Below are 18,455 nucleotides of genomic sequence, written 5' to 3'. Positions count from 1 at the left end.
TGGATGATCTCCAGTGGGAGACAATAGCTAAAATAAATCAGAGAGCTATTCTGAGAGTTACAGAGATATGCTGGCAGACTCTAAACCAAACTGATGCAGTGACATGAGTGTGATGCATCTTTCGCTATTTTATAGTATAAAATAAATGCATATTTTTTGCAATTTGGTCAAGTAATGGTCAGTAATTGATCTTATATGACTGATTTAGGAAAAAAAGGATTCAGAAAAATTCAGAGAAAGTCTGAAACCTTGAGCCTTCAGTTTTAAACAGTTACAGCACACACACAGTGTGCAAATGATCAGGACACACACTGCTGTGCTGCAACATTAGAATTGCAAAAGCCATCCCTGCAATAATGATTAACAGACGATATATTGAACAGCCCTGATGTCTGTGTGTGCGTGTGTGTGCGTGTGTGTCAGCTGGTGTATCTGGTATGACACAGATGGGGTCTTGGCCTGCTGCAGGGAGAGTAGTGGAGCTGAGTGAATGATGTAAGTGAAATTAGGGGAAAGATCAGAGGATGATCCGGCACTGCTGATTAAAATATTCCTGTGGACAAATAAGGAGCTGAAGCTAACAATACACTCTCCTTCAGCATTTAACCCCCATTCACTGTGTATCTCTCTCTCTCTCTCTCTCTCTCTCTCTGTCAGATACCCTCAGCTTAACCTGGACCAGCGGCTGGACTCACACACTCACCCCAAATCCCTGCAGGATTAAACAGACTAACTGACCAACAGACGGACAGTCAAACTGATACCCTAAAAAACTCACACAGACAGAGGAGTTGTGGGCCACATAAATGGCTAATAAACAGATCAGGTGAGCAGCTTTATACTGTATTTCTCATATTTCTAGCTATTCCATATAATTTGGTCTTATTTTATTAATTGAATTCTAAATTGTAATTGTGTCTCTTTCCTTATCTCTTATTAAAATTGAATTATTTGACTGATTATTCTAGTTTGCCTGCCAAGTTAATAAACGGGGGAGTCGCTGGGCTGATTGGTGTCACCTGTGTGTTTCCCATTGACCTGGCCAAGACCCGCTTACAGAACCAGCAGAATGGATCTCGGCTCTATACCAGCATGTACGCGTATACAACCCTGCTCTCAGCATGCCTTCACATACAGATATATAAAAATTACACTCTAAACTGTTCTAATGATATTTTGGGTCTCTATATATTTGTTTATACCTATGTGTGTGTGTGTGTGTGTGTGCGCAGGTCTGACTGCCTTATCAAAACCATTCGGTCGGAAGGGTATTTCGGGATGTATAGAGGTGGGTGCTCTTGTAAACGTTTTCAAAAGGTCCCACCCACAATATATATTTTTTTTCACTGATCTTTTTGTTGTACATTTTGAAAAACTTTAGAACAAAAACTCAAACATATTAAATATCAAGAAACATTTATATATCATAAACTAGCAGCAATAATAAAATAATAATATAATGGAAATATGAATAATTTAAGAAAAACAATTATTACATCTTGTAACATAAATTATACTAATACTAATGGTCAATAAGCTTTTGGTAAATGCTCTTTTAGGTGGAGCTTTATAAAAACACTGATGTCAAAACACAACACAATATCTTACTCCCTATATAGTGATCTAAATAGAGGCTTAAACCACAAAATCTACGTAAACACTGTTCTATTACAAATATTTTCTGTTCTAGTTAGATTTTGTATTGATAATTCTGTGACTTGCCGTAGTACACTACAGTGCGGGATTCAATCTATGTTTTCTTTTTCTTTGTGGTGTTTTAAGTCACTGTTTATGAGGTATTTTCACGCCATACAGTGCTAGTTGCTTCACTGCAGTGTTTTAAAATGACTGGGAGCTAAATAATAAGGGCAGTAAATCGGACTGGATTATATGATATTAAACACGTGATAAAACGGTCAGCATGTCTGTTTAAAACCTGTTTTAAATCTGTCCAAAATGTCACATTATATGAACTGTTTACTAAAGACAATGTGATTTGACAGCAGTTTAATTAGCAGCACATCTTATCTAAACTGTGTGGCTGTATTATTTATAGAAACACAACACTTTGAGAGAGATCAGTGCCAACCAATGCTCAGCATTTAAAAACACAGACCGGATTAGGTGATAAAAAACTGAATCAGGACATCCCTGCTTAATCATGTTTTATTCTGCATCCTGTTATCTAAAAATGTCAAGCTAAGCTTCCTCTGAATGGAGTAGGTCAGTATTAGGTGCAGTAATCTGTGTCTGTTCTGCTGACAGGTAAAATGTTTCCTGTCTCTGTTGTGTTTTTTCAGGGGCTGCGGTGAACTTAACTCTCGTTACTCCTGAGAAAGCCATAAAGCTGGCCGCCAATGATTTCTTCAGATTCCACCTCTCTAAGGATGGGTGAGACACATACACACACACACACACACACACACACACACACACACAAACACACAGACAGACAGACATATACTTTATGTACAGTATATGCACTCACAGTGCAGGTATTCCCACACACATCCATTCACACACAAAGGGAATAATTGTGTTGCATACCGTCATCCTACGTGTGCACTCGCGCTGCATTACAGTGCATGCCTTCACTGCAGAACATCTGGAATCAATTGTTCATAAGGGAAAGCATAGTGTTTCCAAGCTCAGCCTGCTATCACATGGCAAACATTAATATTAAACACAGGCAGGCCACTGTAACTACCCACAATCCTCTGCTCGAATGACACCCCACTCGACCTTCACTGGCCAAGACTGCCGTCCATGCCAGTCTCCATAGCGACCAGAAACAGTGCCGGTGAATTATTTACTGGCTGGGCCGGTTCACAATGTGAATTATTAATTTGGATCAGGAGTGCATGTGTATTTCTGTGTGTGTGTGTTTGTGTGTTTGTGTGTGTGTGTGTGTGTGTGTGTGTATTGTTTGCATGCATGAGTGTGTGTGTTGTGTTTGTGTGTGTTAGATGTATGGTCAAATTTAGTGGAAGCGATTAAATGCACATTTTCAGATGCACATTTTCAGATGCACATTTTCAGTTTGCCTCACAGTAAAAGTTAATATTGCTCTGAATGTCTTTCTCCTTTTCTCTCTCTCTCTTCCTTTCCCTTTCTCTCTCTATCTCTCTCACGCACACACACGCGCACACACACACACACACACACACACACATATACAGTGTGTCTCACTGATTCACTCTCCGTTTCAGGCAGAAGCTCACGTTGCTCAAAGAAATGCTGGCAGGCTGTGGTGCAGGTACATGTCAGGTCAGTTCTCACACACACACACACACACACACAGATACAAGCACCCTCCTTCTGTTATTCCACAAACAATGGCCAACTTGTGCTGGGTGTTCACAGAAGGATAATTAGTCAAGTAACAGCCTTGAAGCTCAACATGAAGGCATTAAACAGAGACACACACACACACACACACACACACACACAATAATACACATAATATTAGCAGACACATTATCTATGCAAATAGCTGGAGATTTAAACATAGTTGCAGTGATTTACCACTACACACACACATACACACACAAACACACACACACACATGCTTTTCATGCTTTACTTTTCAGACAAACCACAGACTCCATAAATATCACTAGAGCAAACTGTTCCCCAAATATCATCAGAATGATATTAATAGAACTGCAGGAGTGCTACACCTGGCCGGTAGAAGTGGAGGCCCAATAAATAAGCCCGTTCCCTCTGAATCCACATTTTTACATTATTAGCTGGTCTGGATGGTTTTAGGAACGGAAATAATCAGAATTGATGAGACATAATAATATCAATAACTGTTTTAAGACTAATGCACTTCTGCACTAACATATATTAGTGTAAGTGTGATGTTTAAAGGTTTCTGTACTCTAAATATGTCCTCTCTGCATAGAGTCACCAAGAGTTAAATAAAGGCTTTCAGAAAGGTTTATGAAATAATTAATTCTGGAAGTTCTGAGGAAACCGTGGGCTGGTCTACAATGCAAATGCAGCCATTTTATTTACTCTTAAAAAAGACAAATCTTTGGTACTTTTGTTTGACACAGTGTAGAGACACTTATGTGTTTTCCAGAGCTGTACAAGTGTAGCTTTCATTTTTGGAGTCCGGGGCACATGGCAAGGTCCTGCTCTCTTTGCAATTTTTCAACCAGGCTGCTATTGGCTGAAGCATGTCCACTTACAAATGTTGTTTGGACAAATGATTCAAATTCAGAAGCTTTATAAACACTCTAAATCCTTAAATCTTGTCGCAACTATGCATAAATATGGGCACCACTAAGCAGCTCCCTAGCACTCTGATGACCACAAAACAAGAGAAGACTATAAATAGATAGTAGAGTTTTTAGGGATCAGCTTCTGCAGTTCATAGTATAATTAAGAAACTGCAATAAACAGGAATAGTTGAGAAGGGGGTCAAGAATAAGATAAGTAAAAGAAGACAACTGTTTGTAGGATTGCTAGAAGGACAAAGCAAAGCCTGTTTGACTGCAAGTGACCATCAAGAAGATTTAGCAGACTCTGGAGCGCTGGTGTACTCTTCTACTGTGCAGTGATACCGTTACCAATATGACATAAAGTACATGGTACATGGCATTGTATGTATTTGTATAAAATGTATGACAAAATGTCAATTTTAGACTAAAACTTTATTTCTGCGCTGTTGTGAAACAGTGTCTCGGGCAGTAGCCATATGATAGCACAGCAAATTTATTTAACGTCATTAAAAGTGTCAGACATCTGGTTTATATCACTGTCGCTGTGAAGTGTCTGTAGAATGGAGCATTTTGCAGGAAACTACTCTTGAATGACGGTAAATCTAGTCCGTTAAACAGTTAGACGTTTTTACGTCCTCTGTAACTAAGGATGCTGGTTCTCTACTAAACCACTTACACTTAAAGCTGTGCTGCTTATTAAAGCCACCTCATATGGTCTTGGTATTATGGTAATAAAATTGTAGTGGAAAGTACTACAGCATCATTTGAGTATTTGGAGCTAGGCCAGCATCAGTATGCAACATTAGCGTTCACCTGCGTTCGCTTGTGTATGATACAGACAGCTGTGTTGTCTGTTCCGTGTTCTTAATGCGATTAGTGAGACAGTACCGTTCTCCTGGTCATGTGACACTGTGTGAGTCAGTCAGGTGTGATTGGATTCCTCATCAGAGAGGACAGTGTCCACTGTGGACTAAATGATGGGATTACGATAGTGGGCAGTGATTGTGGATTAGCCTGCATTGAGCACATGGTCTTTCTTGACACTCAAATCTTTCTCATAATCCCATCAACCTGTGACTGGTGAGGGTGAGAGGAGTAGAGTAAGAGAAGCTGATGAATGAAGGCTGTTTACTCTCTGCGTTCTACAGGATTAAAGCTATGTTATCTTAATAGCTGCTTGTCTCGCAGATGGGTTAACAGCATGCGCTTGAAGGTGACTTGCTCGTGTAGCATTCTGTGTGTGTGTGTGTATCCTGACTCATTCCTTTCTGCTGACTCTATCACTATGGTCCAAGGTCTGCGTCTGCACATTATTTTTTGTAATGATATTGCATTATTTTCTGAGAATATTACAGAATATTCTCAATATAACACAGTATTATATAATATAATTCTGTAGTACTTAGTATGCAGTATTTATATTATTTAATTCTGCCTCTTTTTTATTTTATTTTTTTTATTATGAAAATCATTAAAAAATATATACATTTCTAAACAGTTACAAAGATACTGATGGTGAAACTGAAAAGTCAGGTGGCATTAAAAATCACAATCATTCTTGTGTTTTTCAGAAGAAACATACATGAGGGTTTGGGTTCACTACTCAACAACTAGTTGAATACACACTTGGAATATACATATTATATTATATTATATATATATATATATATAATGTGAACGTTTATTTTTTATGTAACATATTGACAGTATAGAATTAATGGTAATAACACTAAATAAATTAACTCCATTAAAAGGAAGAATACCTTCTTAAATTACTAATGTTTCCAGACATCAACATGCCACTCTTCCCTCAATAGTTTTCTTTTAATGGTTACGACTTAAATTACCTTTTAAAAATCCTTTCAAAAATAATACACTATTATGGTAATGATTGTGATTTACTATATTAATAAACTATGCAACTCTTTTATAAATATTAAGTATATAATTAGTTTTAATGTGTCTTTTTGTTATAAAGACACATGTTTTTTTTTATTTTAAAAAATTGATCTCTTTTTTCTTTGATTTTATTTTAAGTCTGGATTAGAAACAAGGCCAGAGTAGCAAAAATGTAAAGGATATTGATTTTAGTTCATTTTTATTTTGTGGCTAAATTATGCATTTAATACCGAAGCTATACATTTTCTAATCGAAGAAAGATATATGGTACATCATCAATTTTATATACATGTACAGTACAAGTGAAAAGTTTGGACACAAATTGTCATTAATATTTGTAATAATTACTGCATTGGAGCACATGCAGTTAGGTTATAGACAAAAAAAAGTGTTTAGATTTCATAAACACCGGACATACAAACCCAACACAGGTGGTTTAGGATGAGTTGGAGTGCAGAGTGAAGGAAAAGCAGTTAAGAGCTCAGCGCCTCTAGAACTTCTTTAATACAGCTGGAGAGCCATTCCAGGTTCTGCCGCAAGAAGCCAAATGAGAGAATAATGCCAGGAGTGAGCAAATCTGGGACCAAAGCAAAAGGTGATACTTTAAAGAATCTAAAGTATAAAACATATTTTAGCTTTATAATTGCATGTGCTTTCCTTCATAGTTTTGATAGTTTTGTCTTTAATATTAATCTTCAATGTAAAAAATAATGTAAATGATGAAAAAATATTAAATGACAAGGGAAGGGTCCAAAAATTTGACTGGTACTGTTTACGTAATTTTTTCAATCTTCTAAAGCTGTGTTGTGGCCACATGTGGAAAGCTGCTTTAGTTTGGTGATTTTTCTCTCATTTTAATGGCTCAATTTTTTAAATCTAATGTGTACTTGTGTATGTCTGTGTTTGATTGACAGGTCATTGTTACAACGCCAATGGAGATGCTGAAAATCCAGTTACAGGACGCAGGGAGAATTGGTGAGAGGGCTATTGGACAATGGTAAAGGTGTTAAAGGAGTTAAAGAAGAAGAGAAATACAAGGACAGGGAAATAGATGGTGGGGTGAACTGTGAATTATAAAACACTGCCCTCATGTGTCCAGCATCACATATAGCAGGTTTTTTTTTAGCTGATGTAAATGTTAGGAGTCTGCTGAAGTAGGATGATAATATTGTGTCAAAATGGAAGAATCGGGGAGATTAAAGGTTCTCATTTGTAGCTCTTTATTGAACTTCCTCTCAAAAAATGTGTGTTCTGCAAAGCAGAAGACCAGATTGTCTGATTTACCCACCTGCATTAAACCCCAGCTCTTACAACTCAGGAAAAAATAATAGATCACTTAAAAATGATGAGTTTCTTTGATCTTACCAAAGATGGATGATCACAAGCCAAAGCTGAACTGCTTGAATTTTTGCACCAGGAGGGGCATAAACTTATCCAAAAGCAGTGTGTAAGACTGGTGGAGGAGAACATGCCAAGATGCATGAAAACTGTGATTAAAAGCCAGGGTTATTCCATCAAATATTGATTTCTGAACTCTTAAAACTTTATGAATATGAACTTGTTTTCTTTGCATTATTTGAGGTCTGAAAACTCTTCTGCAAATAAATGCTCTAAATTACAATATTGTATTTGGAATTTGGGAGAAATGTTGTCTGTAGTATATAGAAAAAAAACAACAATGTTAATTTTACTCAAACATATACCTATAAATAGCAAAATCAGAGAAACTGGTTCAGAAACTGGGGTGGACTCTTAATTTTTTCAGAGCTGTATTTACTAGTCTGTGTGCCTCAGGCCCACATACTGTATAACACAACCACTATATCTGATTAACACTCACTAACTTCAAAAACCCACCGTTAACTATTTTACACAAGGAAAGCACGCTCCCATTATTGCCTTGAGTTTCTTATTACATCAACGAACTTATTAACATTATAAAACACTCCTTTTTAGGCTTTTTGTCTGAGCTGCTACACCACAATGTAACTAATGTAGGTACTTCAGCCAATCCAATGAATCAGCATGGAGTAAATTGTAGGTTAAATTTGAATAGGCTCGTTAATTGCATTATATAATTAAAAATTTGATGTGGAAGCTGCCTTATAATGTTAATTTCATCATTACAAAAATGGCAGGTCAGGCAGGTCATTTAATGATGATTCTTTATTCAGTTTTTTACTTCTAAGGCTTTTTTATACTGTTAAGTGCTGTGCTGTTTCGGTGGCTGCTATGAAAGCGTTGTGTAGTTATAAGAGTGCCCCATTAATGGATCTCAGAGCTAATGTGTGTAATCTCTAGCTCTAATTGTACGTACTGTATGTCTGTGTTCACAGCTGCTCAAAGGAAGCTGATGCCGGAGACTGTGGCTCCTGGGGGTCCGGTGGAAGTGAAGAGCCCCACTGCCATGCAGCTCACACGAGAGCTGCTAAAGGAAAAAGGCATCGCTGGACTCTACAAAGGACTCGGGGCCACACTGCTCAGGTACTAGAATTATTATACACATCCTTTTTCTAATTCCCAGATTTTCTTCTTTTACTGATCAAATTTTACCTCTTCCCAGGGATGTTCCGTTCTCAATCATCTACTTCCCTTTATTTGCTAATCTGAATAACCTGGGGAAGAGGGGAGCAGAAGGTCCTGCTCCGTTTTACGTCTCCTTCGCATCAGGCTGTATCGCTGGCAGCACGGCCGCAGTGGCCGTCAACCCTGTAGATGGTAATTTGGGTGTTGTTTTGTGATTTTTCAATTCAAACTAACAGTTGCTTGTTTATTTAAGCAATTACAACACAATTTTTTAAAGCTACACAAACACCATCGCGGCAAGTAGTGTGCTGTTAATTTCACACAAAACCTCATATCTCTAAAACTGCTAAAATACAAGATAAGCAAAAAAACCTTAGATGGAACCATTTTGCTTCAAAATGATTTAAAGTGAAAAAATTAAGAGAGCACTTCAGTTTCTGAATCAGTTTCACTGATTTTGCTATTTATAGGTATATGTTAAGCATTGTTGTTTTATTCTATAAACTATGGACAACATTTCTCCCAAATTCCAAATAAAAATATTGTCATTTAAAGAAATAAAATGACAATATTTAAATTTAAATTTAATAGAAAATGAGAAATGGCTGAAATAACACAAAAGATGCAGAACTTGCAGACCTCAAATAACGCAAAGTAAACAAGTTCATATTCATGACGTTTTAAGAGTTCAGAAATCAATATTTGGTGGAATAACCCTGGTTTTTAATCACAGTTTTATTGCATCTTGGCATGTTCTCCTCCACCAGTCTTACACACTGCTTTTGCATAACTTTCAAGCAGTTCAGTTTGGTTTGATGACTTGTGATCATCCATCTTCCTCTTGATTATATTTCAAAGGTTTTCAATTTGGTAAAGTCAAAGAAACTCATCATTTTGAAGTGGTCTCTTATTTCTTTTGCAGAGCTATATATAATGTCAAATGTGGAGATATAATGACAAAATGGAGATTATAGATTTTGCATGATTGGATTAAGGAACATAGTGTCATTATTATTGTATATATTTCATGTAACATATATGATCATAAATTCATTCTTTATATTAAAAAACGTTGATAAGGACTTTGATCAGGAATGTGTAATAACAAACATTACTATTACAGTCAAGAAAAAAAATATTATTGCTGACACAGAGCATTTTAAACATCTACAATTTACAATAAATCCTGTTTTAGTTTAAAGGAGTTAGTTGTTGGAGAGCAGGTGAGGACTGGTAGTATATTTGCTATTGACAGAACATAGCAGAACAAGAATAAAGTAACAGGACAGAACTATAATCAGAGCCATAATGTAAATGTGATAAGAGAATTAATTATGTTGAACTCCGGGAAGTAGCACTTAAACTTTGCACTATGTGACAGTATTTATAGTATGTATAACTGTACTTGACATACTGTATATATGTGTGTTTTGTGTGTGTGTGTGTGTGTGTTACAGTGATAAAGACCAGGTTACAGTCGTTAACACGCGGCAGTCAGGAGGACACATACAGCGGAGTGACTGACTGCATCAGGTGACTATATTCTTTCCTCTCTCTCATTGGCTGCCGATAGTAAACTCTTCCTCCGGTTTATTGGCTTTGACAGTACGAGTTGCTAAACGTCTCAAGGTCAAAATCAATGAGCTAATCTTTCAGTTCCCAGGATATCTCATGCTTTATCAGTTAGCCTAGCACTTAGCACATTGACCACTGTCAATGATTCTGCTCTGTCAACATTATTCCCAAATCTATATCTGTTTCTAAATCCCTCAGAACAACAGGACAGTTCTGTTCTATTTCTATTCTTATAGACGTATCAAAACTGTTTTATTCGAAATTTACGTTACACACTGTTTTAGACATTAGATACTGCAGTGTTTAAGACATCGTTCACATTGCCAGATGTTTGAAATCAATTTGTCACAATCAATCTTAATTCACAATCATAGATGATACAATGTAAGTTATAACATTATAAACCAATAGATGTTCTAGCTGTTCTACTTGCTATTTTAAAGCAAACAATTTACAATGTAATAATGAAGGTCAGATAATCGGAAGAATTTTAAGAATGAAAGTATCTGCAAAGTGGAGATGCAAAGATTATCAAATGGTGTGATGAAACTGGCTCTCATCAGGACCGTCCCAAGTCAGTAAGAGCAGGAGTTACCTCTGTAGCGTCGGATAAGTTCATTAAAGTTACCAGCCTCATAAAACTTCAACTTAACAGGTTGATTTTGGTTTGTTTAAGTGTACTTCATGATCCTTACATGTTATTCATAATTCCTTCATCGTATGGATGGCTTCAGTATTCATTTACAATGTAGGAAAAGGAGAAGGTGTGTCCAAACTTTTGGTACTGTATATTATCATTTTTAAAAGAAATGAATGCACAATATTTTTCTTGAATATGATGACCCATATTTCCAGGTAAAGAACCACTAAAATTATAATATTAATGGTGAACTTGTCTAACCCCCTCTGTTCCTCTTGCACTGCAGGAAGATTCTGCGTAACGAGGGTCCTGGTGCTTTCCTGAAGGGGGCGTACTGTCGCGCTCTCGTCATCGCTCCGCTCTTCGGCATCGCCCAGGTGGTCTACTTCCTGGGCGTGGGTGAATACATCCTCAGCTTCTTGCCCAAACGGAACAACTAACCAATCAGCTCCGCTTTCTGCCTTCCCATCTACACACACACGCTGCACCGGTCAGACCTCGTCCCTCCTCACCTCCACATCTCAGCTGCCCAAGTCACCTGGAGGACCAAGTGATGTGGAGACTACATTAGGTGTTTTGTTTGTATGTGTGAGTGTAAGTGAGTGTGTGTGTGAGTGTGTGGGTTTTGTTAAAGTGGGTGTATATTTCTAAATGAATGTTGTAATCATATGGAGTTGGGAGGAGATTCAGGGGGAGCGTTTGCCAAGCTGCCTGAGGTGGCCACTTAGTCCTCAGCTCAGACTTAAGACCACAGGGGAAGATTCTCATTCATGAAGTTTTAATTGAACACATCAGTGTAGTTTTATTCATTGATTTTGTGGTTTGTGGAGATTTGTATGATTTGAATCTCCTTTTTGACTCTTCTGAGGTATTTATTGTCCATTTGACTGATGATCACAGTGTCAGTTACGACAATCTGAAGAAATGATATCTCTGTTCGCTATGGTTTAAACTGTCAAACGGACTTTTAATGTTGATTTAACATTTCTGGAGAGGAGCCAAGCTCACTCGAGAACCTTGACTGGATTATTTTGTGTTTGTCTCCCAATATTATTTATCTGTGATACAGTATGAGTTTTCACGAGCCCAGTCGGAATGTGTTTTTGGCCATGAATGACGTTTTTTTTTTGTGTGTGTGTGTGTGTACGTGTGTGTTTGCGGGTTAGTGTGTGATGTGAAAGCTGTTTACAGTCCCGGGCTGACGGCAGCTTTGGGTAAACACACTCGCACACAGAGCTCAGTGTCTGGTCAGATGAGCAGAGCTGGGAGCACTTCGTACAGGAGTGGCACCTGACTGATATCATCTAAGTGATCTGTGCACAGATACTCAATTATACAGAACATATCATGGAGAGGAGTACAGTTTCAGAACCATGAAAGCAGGACATGACTATGTGAATTATTATCAGCTTATAGATCATTAAAGGAGCAATAAGTAAGAGTTTCCAACTGTAAAAGTACATGCTTATTAATAGGACAAGTTCATTTATTCTGCCATATTCCAGATCCAAATTAAGATCCAGGTGCTTTAACTTTTTATGTATTATTTGTTGAGTAAAATATGACCTGATATGCAAAAGGCATAAAGTTAAAGATGGCACATTGCTTTATTTACATCAAGCAAAAGTATTAGGCCACCCAGTTCAAGTTTAGAATATGGTAACGCCCCACTGTTGTCAAATATCACAGCTTGCAAACTTTCTAATAAGTTTGAAATAGCTGCTAGTTTCTCAGTTCTTACCAACAATGAAAAGACAGTACCATATATGGGCATAAACCAGAGGGCAAGAGTGAGTGTTTACAGTACCATATATGGGCAAAAGCAAAGAAGAAACCAATGTTTTAAACCAGAACATGCAGTGAGAGACAAAGACAGATTAAAAAAACTGAGATGGCCAAAAGGAAAGTAACAACTTGTATGCAACAGGAAAAGTTGGCAATACTTCGCAAAGTAAAAGAGTCCAGAACAGAGAACAGTTTCTGATTGGTGGGTTGAGAACTAGGGTTTGTGATATTAGGATGAGAAGAATTATAGGGTATAGGGTATAGATGGAGTTGAAAGGAAAACCTGGTAGAATGGAAAAATAACTTAGGATGCTTACTATTTTGCATGATGCTTCCTTCCTTTTTGCACTCTATAATAGTCCAAGACAAAAATAACACACTAACTTTACTCAAATTGTTGACAATAATGTGCAACTTTGTTCTCTTTTGCGGATCAGTTCATCTTCTACTCACTTAACTATTCACAGGAACAGAACGTTTAACAAGCGATGCTTATGTTGAGCACATGTGATCAGTTTAATTCTGGGATGTGAGGACAGCATATTTGAGAAGCCATTCTTGCGTGCATTGCCAGCAGACCCGTTCTCATGAGTTGGCAATTCCTCTGAAGCATTGTTATTTTTGGGAAGTCTTATTACAGTAAATCCAGTTGCTGCTAGCAGGCTTTTTGTGAGCACGACACAAAGCCTGTAGAAGGATGCTGCATGCTGAGCCATCGCTATGTGTCACTGTGAAACACACAGTGACAAAAGTATCTATTCCCATCACCATTATGTAACACATTTCTATTCTTTTATTCGTTTATAATTTTAGGCAAAACTGTTACTTATTGCTCCTCTAATCTGACTTGAAAAGCCCACTATACTGCTTCTGCTATACATTACAAGACTTTAGGCTTGTAAGTATGCTAACATTAGCTGCGTTTCAAAGCCTCAGCTGCAGTCAAGGTAGGCCTGGTCCAATAAAGAGTGCTTAACAGTGCTTTGTAGACTATTGGTTACAGATATGAATGAAACAGAATGATGATGTTTTAGGCTGATATCTCATATGATCACCTCATGGTGCTTATTCATTTTGTAACATAAATTATTCACATTAATTATAATTATAAAAACTAACATTTTAAAACAAAGTTTGCTCCTGAGACTTTGTATCCTTCCATTTTCGCTCAGTATTAGTTTTTCTTTTTTTTCCCCTTCACACATGATGTACACAGTGATTTGTAGGTCGTGAAGGATCCTCCAGATCGCTCTGAACACTGTCTGCATTTCTCGCTCTATACAAAGGGTCCTCTACTTTATAACAGCAGCCTTTTATGACCGAGGAAACCGCCAGCTCGGCTGCAGCCTAGACTTTGGAACGCAGCTACAATCTTTACACTGTTAATAATATCAGTGGTGGCTGCTGGCAGTGGTTTAAAGCCGCAGTCAGGAGCCACTTTCAGGCCAACAACAAAGGATTTCAAATAATAGCAGAGCCACCCGGGGGTGGATGTGGCACTGTTTCAGCTTTTTCTCTTTTTTTTTTTTAAAGCTTTTTAGAAGCTGGTGCTACAGAGCAGGGGGTTTGAATCCAGTCCTGGGGGGATCCCCAGCAGTCCACAGGCCACCCTTTTCTGACATGTTGAATTTCCTAACACACCTTAGCCTAGTAATCAGCATTCAACAGCCTGTGTGGCCTGGCTGAGGTGTGTTTGGAGCTGTCAGAAGCTCCCTGAGGACTGCATTGAAAACCCACTGCTACAGAAAGAGATTGAAATCTGTTCCCCTCTCCAGTCAGTCTCCACACACTGACCTGCAGCTTTGAAGAACTGCCGTTGGGATCTTCAGATCAGTGTCGCTGCTCTACAGCTGACAGATGACGCAAGCAGAGGTCTGTACTTCTCGAAAGCCAAATGAATGCGAAGGATGATTGTCAGGTAGCTCTTCCTAATCAATGAAACGGATCAATGAAGGAATGATCACACTCATTAATTGCCTTTGCAATTGTGTTTTTTTTTTTCCCTTTGGGGATTTTTGTTCATATCCAAGCCTCCCACGATGAAGTGCACACATTTGTGGTTGGGTCGTGGCACGTCATTGGCTGGCGAGGGATGAAGGTGACTTTGAAGAATTGTGATGTCAGGTCACCCGTCACCTGCTCTCTCTTATGGAGGCTGTGTAGGGAAAGGGCAAAAGCACATTGAGAAGCAGAGTGATGTTCCAAGAAGACACTCTCGCTTATCTGTTGAGAGTGAAAGCATATTTATCGAGATTCCTTACAGTATATATATATAAATATATATATATACATATATATATCTATATATTTGTATCAGTTGTTTTATTGGTGTCTCTGTATGTTCATTGTCGATTGCTGTATGTTGTACATTTGCAGATTATTATCAGATTTGATTGAATTGAATTTTGATTTAGTTTTATTTTCGTATGTTTTAATTGTACTGTTTTTTGGTTTGTGTTCTGTATATATATATATACACATATATAATGGCTTATTTTGCACACTTACCTCCCCCTCCTTATGCTTTGTTGGTGTCTTTGTTTTCAATTATTATTTCAGTGGCATTTATTTTAATTCAGGAACACTAAATCTGAGGGCACTATTTAAACTGCAGACTGTAAAACAGAACTTTCTGTGGTCTCTGGATGAAGGTACCAGACTTCCTGTATGCAGGAACCAGAAATCCAAAGTGAAAGAGCCTCCTGTAGGTTAGAGTAAGTGCTGACCCGTGTTCTGCAGCATTAGGATGTCTGTAGCTTAAGCAAGGCTTAAGACCTTCTGACTTGGCCAGAGCCTATTTCATAACTGCCAAACAAAACCTTGACCAAATCCCTGCTCCAATCATCCTCGCTCCCGAGGCCTGCTGCCAGCCTACCTCTCTAGTGATTAGCCGATTAGCCGATTAGCGACAGTGTGCTTGTAGATCTACAGGAAAAAGCCATTTAAAGCCGAGGTTTTTCACTGCAGGAAATTTGGAAAGCAGAAATCTGTTTACACGGACCTGACGCCCCAAAGTTAGCTACTGGCTCTGATTCATGGCCAGCTAACATTAATCAAGCTAGCATTAACTACATCACCATGTGAGAAACATATTAATTATTTAATGAATTGAATTTGGTGCTAGATAAAGGAACGCACAAAACCCTTTGTAGGGTAGAGTTTAGCTCTGGTCCTAAATTATAACATTTGTAACAAACTGATTTGTGTAATAAAGAGCTTTAGGATCTTATTAATAACAGTTGGAACTAAACTCTACACTTTTAAAAATAAAGGTGCTTTAAATGCTTCTTTAGGGGCTTTAAATGGTTTAAATGGTACTTCTATGGTATCACTATTTGAAGCACCTTTTTTTTTAAAGAGTGAATTCTCCACTGTAAAACTGTATAAAATCTGCAGAAAGAGGGTTGGGTATCCTTGCCCTGTTTTGACCTCATTACATGAGAATCAGATTTAGCTATTTTATTATATGCCATGTTTATTAATGTACCCTAAGGCCATCACACACTGGTTGCGCAAGCCATGCACTGAAGCATTGGAGTAAAAACTGAAGATTTGTTTATTTTTAAAACGTTGCAGTTAAGCGAACTGACAACATTTCATGATTATTTCTAGATATCTAGATAATTTATTGTCAAATGAGTCATCTTTCCCAGTTTTCCGCATCTGTCACCCAAAAGGGATGTTGTACAGAGCTTTACAGAGCCAGTCTACTCTAAATACTAGAAGAAATTCCTTTAAAATCTGGTGTGTGGTGGCCTTTACAGTACCTGGGTTCTTTCAGAGAATTCAGTTTAGAGTTGAAACAGCTGCAAATTTGAGGTGATATAAAGCATCTTAATGGGGAAAATGGATTACTAGACCTGCGTTTACATCTGCGTCCTTCTCACTGAGCTTTCCTCATGTGTTTCTTCTACAGTTCAGAGTTTTACACCTACAGACAGAGTTTGAACATGTGACAGATCTCACTCTAGTGGCTTCCTAACCTTGTGTATGTAACCGTGCCCTTGCTCTCTCTCTCTCTCTCTCTCTCTTTCTCTCCTTCTCTCTCTTTCTCTACAAATTTGCCTTTTGCTTCTTCTCTGCGCATTCCTCTTCCTCGCAGTGCACTTTTTTCTTTCTTTCTTTTTTGTTTGTGTGTTGTTCACCTAATTGTTAGTGCGCTTTTTCTTTCTTTTATCTTTTGCTTTATTGTTTTTTTTCTCGAATTGTGCGATTTTTAAAAACTGTTTTTAATTGTGAAGATGTCAGATTGTTTTATCAGCTGTGAACGTTCCTGTAATGTGGAAAATGGTGGTGTTATTGTGTGGTGGGGTTGTGTATGGTGGTGTGTGTGTGTGTGTGTGTATGTGTGCGCACGTGTTTATAGACGTGCGTGTGTGGCTGTGTAGTGCAATTTCAGTTATTTTTGTTTTCCTTTCTTTTCTTTTTGTCATTGTAATGCTGAATTGTATGTTTTATCCCCCCTCTCACTATCTCACTATCTGTCCTGCCTTTGTCTGGAATGGAGAGGCAAAGGATATGAGGGGCAAACACCAAAAAAAATAACATCTATTTCTGTCTATTTACAATCGAAACGAAGCAACAAGCACAAAGAATAGTCAGGCACAACAAGCACTACACTACACACTGTCACGCTGCACACATGCACTCTGATCTATTGATTTATAGCCTCTTGGGAACATACTATATACTGTAGGCCCTCATTGATTTAGTCTTTACATCAATATCTAGATTACTGTAGTGTGGAACCAATTAGTTGTGTTTTAAAAATGTTTTTTTTCTTGTTCACAGCAACACAATCGTACCTAAATATCAGTGTATCGCTTACTTATTTGAAATGTTATGACAAGCCAGAGAATGTACCTGAATACTATATGACCAATGTTGAGGAATTTCTCTTCCAGTAGTTTAGATGTTAGATATATAAGGTCTGACCTCGTGTCACGTCTGTTAAGAGTAATATTTATAGAATATAATATGATAACCAGCTTAATCTATATGCAATAAAGAGGAGATGAAAAACACAGTTCATAGCAGCAGTAAAGCCCTCACATATCTGCACATCAGCCCAACACTACTATATATTATATATCGCAGCTCTTACTGATGATTCTGTCGTAGGCCGTGGATCCCCCACAACTTCTCTTCCTCCAAGAGGAAGAACAGTACAATGAAGCACTTTAAAACACTTACATATACACACACACACACAAACATACACACACAAAAGTCCAAAATCCCTCTTCTTGAAGTCCATATCTCTCTGTAATGAATGGGGAGATTAGTGTGTGTGTGTGTGAAAACACTTGAGTGTGAAAGCTATGAAACTGATATTACTGCAGTCGTCTTAGTCTTTGTTTACCATGCAAAACGTGAAGACAGTCCAAATGTTGCATTCCTTGTCACAGATTGTTGTTCAATAAAAAAAATGATTATGATGATGATTACGATGTGCCCTCCCTGTTTGTGCTTTTGCTATATGAAGAGTCTGATCACTATTAATGCTCACCTAGTTATTAGTATACAGTTAGTATCTGATCATTATTAATAAAGCATTTAGCTGGAGATGAGCTCATATAAGCAGTGTGTTTTTCCAAAGTGATGATTGGAATAATCATCTATTTTTTTATAAATAGATCAACTAATATATATATATACAAGAGACCATTTCAAAATTATGAGTTTCTTTGATTTTAACAAATTGAAAACCTCTGGAATGTAATCAAGAGGAAGATGGATGATCACAAGCCATCAAACCAAGCTGAACTGCTTGAATTTTTGCACCAGGAGTAAAGGCATAA

General features: G+C 37.7%; 1 protein-coding gene across 3 annotated transcripts in view; it reads left to right on the top strand.

The window, feature by feature from the left end:
* slc25a22a (solute carrier family 25 member 22a) overlaps positions 1-18,098 on the top strand; it is a 40,783-nt gene extending 22,685 nt beyond the window's left edge. For 2 of the 3 annotated variants that reach the window (XM_007235123.4, XM_022672399.2), the window contains 10 exons: positions 658-826; positions 969-1,094; positions 1,233-1,288; positions 2,301-2,391; positions 3,210-3,267; positions 7,043-7,103; positions 8,465-8,612; positions 8,692-8,846; positions 10,112-10,187; positions 11,156-18,098. In XM_007235123.4, coding sequence (XP_007235185.2) covers positions 807-826; positions 969-1,094; positions 1,233-1,288; positions 2,301-2,391; positions 3,210-3,267; positions 7,043-7,103; positions 8,465-8,612; positions 8,692-8,846; positions 10,112-10,187; positions 11,156-11,309 — 945 coding nt within the window. In that variant the 5' untranslated portion in view covers positions 658-806 and the 3' untranslated portion in view covers positions 11,310-18,098. Of the gene's footprint in view, positions 1-443; positions 496-657; positions 827-968; positions 1,095-1,232; positions 1,289-2,300; positions 2,392-3,209; positions 3,268-7,042; positions 7,104-8,464; positions 8,613-8,691; positions 8,847-10,111; positions 10,188-11,155 lie in introns of those variants that run through there. The other variant, XM_015601840.3, reaches the window with a different exon arrangement.
* Positions 18,099-18,455: the final 357 nt, after the last annotated feature.

The sequence above is a fragment of the Astyanax mexicanus genome, chromosome 2 (genome assembly GCF_023375975.1).
Source record: "Astyanax mexicanus isolate ESR-SI-001 chromosome 2, AstMex3_surface, whole genome shotgun sequence".
NCBI lineage: Eukaryota > Metazoa > Chordata > Actinopteri > Characiformes > Acestrorhamphidae > Astyanax > Astyanax mexicanus.
This window is presented reverse-complemented; position numbering and strand designations above follow the sequence as displayed.